At 52.5% G+C, this 7006-nt stretch overlaps 1 protein-coding gene across 1 annotated transcript in view; it reads left to right on the top strand.

Moving 5' to 3' along the window:
- Window positions 1–6676, top strand: part of ARHGAP33 (Rho GTPase activating protein 33) — a gene marked incomplete at its 5' end in the record, with an annotated part of 41178 nt that extends 34502 nt beyond the window's left edge. Inside the window, 4 exon segments of the mRNA XM_089660406.1 lie at window positions 442–510; window positions 1586–2143; window positions 2231–2598; window positions 4827–6676. Of these exon segments, the coding sequence (XP_089516532.1) occupies window positions 442–510; window positions 1586–2143; window positions 2231–2598; window positions 4827–5858 (2027 nt within the window).
- Between the last annotated feature and the right edge of the window lie 330 nt (window positions 6677–7006).

A 7006-nucleotide genomic window follows, 5' to 3' on the forward strand; every position in this document is an offset into this window, starting at 1 on the left:
TCCCATAGTGGCCCACAGCACCTCCGGAGAGCCATTAGCCTCCACAGTGACTTCCAACTTCCCATAGTAGGCCACAGTGCCTTTAGAGAACTCCCAACCTCCTACAGTGCCTCCCAACCTCCCACAGTGCCTTCCATAGTGGCCCACAGCACCTCCAGAGAGCCCTTAGCCTCCACAGTTACTTCCAACTTCCCATAGTGGCCCACAGTGCCTTCAGAGAGCCTCTCACAGTGCCTCCTAACCTCCCCCAGTGCCTCCCATAGTGGCCCACAACACTCCCGGAGAGCCATTAGCCTCCACAGTGACTTTCAACTTCCCATAGTGGCCCACTGTGCCTTTAGAGAACTCCCAACCTCCTACAGTGCTTCCAGAGTGCCCCCACCTCCACCTATTGATTCGTTTGTCGTGTCACTACACTCCTTACCCTCCCTCTCTCAGCAGTGTCCGAAACTGTCACGCTGCGGTCAGCGAAAAGCGAGGAGTCGCTCTGCTCTCATACCAGCGGGACGGGTAAGTGTCTCTGAGAATGAGTCTCATGTGAACAATGAATTAATAAAATTTTTTATTAAAGATCTTTATTAAAATAATGAATTTTTCATATAGAAGAGTCTGTCTGCAGCGCAGAGCATTTCAGCAGAGGAAGGAGCAGAGTCCTTCGGCAGTGCAGAGTATTTCAGGAGAGGAGTTAGAGGAAGGAGCGGAGTCCTCCAGAAGTGCAGAGTATTTCAGGAGAGGAGTTATAGAGGAAGGAGCGGAGTCCTCCAGCAGTGCAGAGTATTTCAGGAGAGGAGGGTTATAGAGGAAGGAGCGGAGTCCTCCAGCAGAGTATTTCAGGAGAGGAGAGTTATAGAGGAAGGAGCGGAGTCCTCCAGCAGAGCAGAGTATTTCAGGAGAGGAGTTATAGAGGAAGGAGCGGAGTCCTCCAGCAGTGCAGAGTATTTCAGGAGAGGAGAGTTATAGAGGAAGGAGCGGAGTCCTCCAGGAGCGCAGAGTATTTCAGGAGAGGAGAGTTGTAGAGGAAGGAGCGGAGTCCTCCAGCAGTGCAGAGTATTTCAGGAGAGGAGTTATAGAGGAAGGAGCGGAGTCCTCCAGCAGTGCAGAGTATTTCTGGAGAGGAGAGTTATAGAGGAAGGAGCGGAGTCCTCCAGTAGAAGAGATGGTCGGTGACTGCAGACATGCTGCTGGAGACTTTCAGAGATTGTGGGCATGTTATAGGAGGTCTTGGAGACTGGGGACATTCTGGAGGAGACCATTTCTTGAAGATGGAGTCAAAATTGGCCACCTCCCTGTTCCTCACATAGGAGACTTCCGTTAATCTGGATTTTTCTATTGATGATTTTTCGGTTGAATCCCTCCAGTTTTTGGGAAGAGAGCTCAAAGAGTTTTTATGGTCAATTTAAAACTGCCAACACATTTCTGGGGGTTCAAGAGGCCCCGTTCATCAGGGCTACAATACAACGGATAGGACTTGCGTTAGTACTACATTTTGATATAAATTCTTCGTTGATAAAACAAGATGCTCATTGGCTGACTGAATTCCGCCTACTATATCGTGCTTTCATTTTTTTTTTTTCTCCTCTACTAGTGGGATTTCACCGGACGTCACGCCTACGCCGGCCACGCTCAACGAGTGACGGGCTTTCTTCTAGACTTCCTCACTGCCGTTCAGCAGAGAGCTTGGCCCAGTCGACCCCTTCTCCTCCATGTGTGCCCTCACCTCCTCCCAACTCTGCCCGCCCCCAGTCTGCATGGATTGAGGAGGATTTGGACCTCTCCCCACCTCTTCCTGACACTGATGGACTTGGCTTTGACCCCCTCTCCTTCCGACTCTCATTCTCTGATCATGAAGACCCTAAATCTCCAACCATGGTCAAGGCGGACATTATCAGTCAGGGTCCATCTCAATCCCTTCAGAGCCGGGTGAGTCTTTCTCCGACCGGTGGGTGCTCTCCATCCCCTTCTCACAGTCCCCCAGAGCGCCTAGTGACTGCCATGGAGAGCCAAGGTCCCCGTAGCCTGTCCCCTCCACCACAAATGTTATCCTTGCTCCTCAAGTCCTGCCAACTCCGCCTCAATGAGAACTGCCTCCAAGAAGTGAAAGGAAAACTAACAGGGGTCCCAGGCCAAGAAGAACCTTCTGCAGGTGGGTGAACAAATTTTAGACATTATTCTCTGGAGGCGTTCATAATTCTCACAGCTACTTCTCTTGTTTTGCTCTTTTTCCACTCAGGTGTGACTCTTTCTCCGCAGAGGAATATACACCCTCCATCTTTACCCACAGGCCGGCAACTTCCACCTCCTCCGCCTCCGAAAGACCCTGCCCGCCTAATGGCCCTTAAATTAGCGGAGAGCGCCCAGCGTGCCCTTCAGTCTTCAATGTCTACTGGAACAGTCCCAGCTAAGGCCTCAGTCTTGCGATCGGCACCCCCACACCCATCTACATCTGTTTTCCGACGTTCTTTTTCCATGGAGTGCAGTGAGAGCACAGCTCTGAAGGAGGGGCCTCTGTATTCTGAACTTCGACCTCCTGTGGTCAGCCCTGGTGAAAGAGCAGCCACGCAACACAGACCTCTGAGACCCCAAATACACAGCACTGTGGTGAGGGCAAATGGACTTTTGGCATGAGTTTGGCTATCTTGCTGGTCCTTTGACTAAACTAGCTCAGTCATTTCTGGCATGCTGGCTTTTTTTCCTCAGAGAATAGTTGCCAGGACTCCCCCTTCTGAGTCACTTCTTGTCTCCTTCCCCCTGCCCACCTCCAAGCACCGTCCCTTGGTTCCACCCGCTACCCACCTCTAAGCAGCCTCTCTTGGTTCCACCCACTACCCACCTCCAAGCACCGTCCCTTGGTTCCACCCGCTACCCACCTCCAAGCACCGTCCCTTGGTTCCACCCTCTACCCACCTCCAAGCACTGTCTCTTGGTTCCACCCGCTACCCACCTCTAAGCAGCGTCTCTTGGTTCCACCCGCTACCCACCTCTAAGCAGCGTCTCTTGGTTCCACCCGCTACCCACCTCTAAGCAGCGTCTCTTGGTTCCACCCGCTACCCACCTCTAAGCAGCGTCTCTTGGTTCCACCCGCTACCCACCTCTAAGCAGCGTCTCTTGGTTCCACCCGCTACCCACCTCTAAGCAGCGTCTCTTGGTTCCACCCGCTACCCACCTCTAAGCAGCGTCTCTTGGTTCCACCCGCTACCCACCTCTAAGCAGCGTCTCTTGGTTCCACCCGCTACCCACCTCTAAGCAGCGTCTCTTGGTTCCACCCGCTACCCACCTCTAAGCAGCGTCTCTTGGTTCCACCCGCTACCCACCTCTAAGCAGCGTCTCTTGGTTCCACCCGCTACCCACCTCTAAGCAGCGTCTCTTGGTTCCACCCGCTACCCACCTCCAAGCACCGTCCCTTGGTTCCACCCGCTACCCACCTCCAAGCACCGTCCCTTGGTTCCACCCGCTACCCACCTCCAAGCACCGTCCCTTGGTTCCACCCCCTACCCACCTCCAAGCATCGTCCCTTGGTTCCACCCGCTACCCACCTCCAAGCACCGTCCCTTGGTTCTACCCCCTACCCACCTCCAAGCACCGTCTCTTGGTTCCACACGCTACCCACCTCCAAGCACCGTCCCTTGGTTCCACCCGCTACCCACCTCCAAGCACCGTCCCTTGGTTCCACCCTCTACCCACCTCCAAGCACCGTCCCTTGGTTCCACCCGCTACCCACCTCCAAGCACTGTCTCTTGGTTCCACACGCTACCCACCTCCAAGCACCGTCCCTTGGTTCCACACGCTACCCACCTCCAAGCACCGTCCCTTGGTTCCACACGCTACCTACCTCCAAGCACCGTCCCTTGGTTCCACCCGCTACCCACCTTCAAGCACTGTCCCTTGGTTCCACCCGCTACCCACCTCCAAGCACCGTCTCTTGGTTCCACCCACTATCCACCACCAAGCACCGTCTCTTAGTTCCACCCGCTACCCACCTCCAAGCACCGTCCCTTGGTTCCACCCCCTACCCACCTCCAAGCACCGTCTCTTGGTTCCACCCGCTACCCACCTCCAAGCACCGTCTCTTGGTTGTTAATAACAAATCTCTCAACAGTAGATCCCTTCCAGCAACAATTGACCACTCAGGAACGTAACCCCCCCAGCAACAACAGATCCCCACCAGTAGCAATAGACCACCACAAAAAATAGATCCCCTCCAGCAACAATAGTTCCCCCAGGAGCCAACAACAATAGATCCCTCCCTCAACAGTAGAACCCTTCCGGCAACATTTGATTCTAAGCAACATAAGCCCTTCCCCCAGCAACAATAGATCTCCAACCAGCAACAGTAGACCCCTGGCAGCAACAACAGATATCCCATCGGCCAGCAACAATAGACCCTTCCCTGAAAGGTAGATCCTTTCCAGCAACAATTGACCACTCAGCAACATAACCCAACAGATCCCCACCAGTAGCAATAGAGCACCACAAAAAAATAGATCCCCTCCAGCAATAATAGTTCCCCCAGGAGCCAACAACAATAGATCCCTCCCTCAACAGTAGAACCCTTCCAGCAACATTTGACTCCAAGCAACATAAGCCCCCCCCAGCAACAATAGATCTCCCACCAGCAACAATAGACCTCCCCATAAGCAATAAACTGCCATACTAAAGTAGATCCCTTCCAACAACAATAGAACCACCCCCCCCCCCCGCCATGAACCAGCATCGATAGGCCCCCCAGTATACCCCAGCATCTCTGGAGGTGCCAGAAATGAGTTCCCTTTTGTTCCTGTTGCAAAAAGTCAGCCGTAAAATTCGACTTTGCTTTTTCTGTTTCGCAGGTTTCAGGCTCCTCTCCGGTGGACCTCCGAAAGATGACACCATCAGCTGTCCCTCCTTCCCGCGCTCCTCGTCTTCATACTCGCTCTGGCAGCCTTCCAGTACCACCGAGTGTCTGTGTTCCACGCCCTCGTCCTCCACCCTATCGGTTCCCAGAAGAAGGATCCAGGCTACCGCCTCACCGCTCGGCTCCACCTTGGCCAGAGCCAGAAGGCCTCTACTACGAGATCTTGGGTGATCCTCCTCATATGGCTCCACTTAACGCCTCTTATGGGTTAATTCAAGCTCCTTGGCCCTGTGTGGGTTCCCCTTCCTCCCACCCTCATTCCATACCTCCTCCAGGCCTGGGAGGCTGGTATGGACGACATCTCCCTCCCGACCCAGAATTTCTGGGTTATCAACGTTGGGACAGAAACCCTCCTCCACATTTACGCCCCTACGTTGTGGGACCCGGGGCCCCTTATCAGTATGTGGGCACCACCGAGAATAGAAGCCAAGGTCCATTCACAGACTTGACCGCCCGCTCCTACCCGCAAGGGAAAAGGGAAGAGCCTATTTATGTCAACCTTCCTCCCAAGATGGATCTCGGAGGGCATTTCCAGGGCACCAGGGACCCTACAGAACCGAAACCCTCACTCCCTCACAAACAGCGACCTGGCCAGCCGCCCGGCATCGGAAGACACGAAAGTTTTGGAGGGACTCAACCCACGAAGCAAAACCAGAACCCCCAGCCGGTACGCAGAGAGGGGTCCCTCAGCTATTTTCGCCCACCTCCCCTTCCCCATGCAACCATGTGGGCAACGCAGACTAAGTACTCCGAGAACCGAGAGACCCCTATCATTACTTACGAGGCTCCCGGTATAGCCGGGCAGAGAGTGGGCTACTTGCCCCCTCACTGCATGCTTTCGGAAGGAGGGACCCTATACGGGAACCTGGAACAAAGGGGGCCACCGCACAGATCCGCCACGCCAGCTGGGTTTTTAGGCTCCCCATGGACCGTGCACACAGAAGGACAGACTCGAAGCTACTGTTGAAGAATAAAATTCCTCCCCGTGGTCAAGTCATCGACCTTCAAAATGGCGCATAAGATGGTGACTTCTTGCCTCCATTGTTTTTTTTTGTTTTGTTGGACGCTCCCACGACGTGGTGCAAAAAATGTGACACTGTGACGTCACCTGTGGTTTTATGGTGGGTGGGTCCTGGGTTAAAGTGACAAAAAAAAAAAGAAAAAGGAAAAAAAATTAGATTTTTGAAGTCTGTCATCCGTTTAGGTGTTTTTTTTTTTTTTTCTGGCAAACTGATGTTTTTAGCATTTTTTTTATTCAATCGAGGCTCGTTTTAGAACAACGCCCGGCCTTGAGTGCATTCATCAGACCCCGCCCCCGTAATAACATCAACACTTTTAACGAGCGACCGACCGACCCTGCTCACCGACGGCAGCGAGAGGCCCAACAATGCCGCGCCAACAAATCGTTTCTTTTATTACGACTAATTGCACTCAACAATGTTTTAATATCTCCTTTTTAATAGTTTTTTGTTTGTTGTTTCTTTTTCCTTCTGCTATGCAGAGGGCATTAACGTGACCAACCGATGACATCATACGTTGCAAAGTGATGTCATCATGTCAATTGCCCATAAACACTGCCGGCACTTACGAGCTTTTGTTCAGCTAGAGCAAACATGGCGAGGAGCCCCCTCCCCCCGAGACCCACAGCATCCAATGGGATTCGAGTTTACCGGAGTCAGATCGTTGAAAGGTGGATCCTGATTGGTTACTGCACTTTGCACGTTGCTGTTTACCATATTTATTAAACTCACTAATATTAAATCACACGGACCAGTGCTTATTAGACGTGCGATGTTTCCTTCTTTTTTTTTTTACGTAGAAAAGGGGATTTACGTCCTTCCGTTTCCAGTATCTTTGTATCAAATCATGGAGGATGGCGGCGGCAACGGCGGCGCCGAGCACTTGGGAATTGATTTAAGGTCGCTTAACCACTCGCCCTTCAGAGGATTTACCCTGCCTTCCCGACTAGGCCAATGTTTGCGATACGGCGCTGCGTTACTTTAAATGACAATTACGCGGTCGTGCAACGCTGCACCCAAATAAAATTTGCGTCTTTTTTCACCTCACAAATAGAGCTTTGATTGCCCGTGCGTTTTTTATTTTGTGCGCTATAAA

The sequence above is a fragment of the Staurois parvus genome, unplaced genomic scaffold, assembly GCF_062004578.1.
Source record: "Staurois parvus isolate SC_StPar_1 unplaced genomic scaffold, SC_StPar_1.0 ptg001239l, whole genome shotgun sequence".
NCBI classification, from domain to species: domain Eukaryota; kingdom Metazoa; phylum Chordata; class Amphibia; order Anura; family Ranidae; genus Staurois; species Staurois parvus.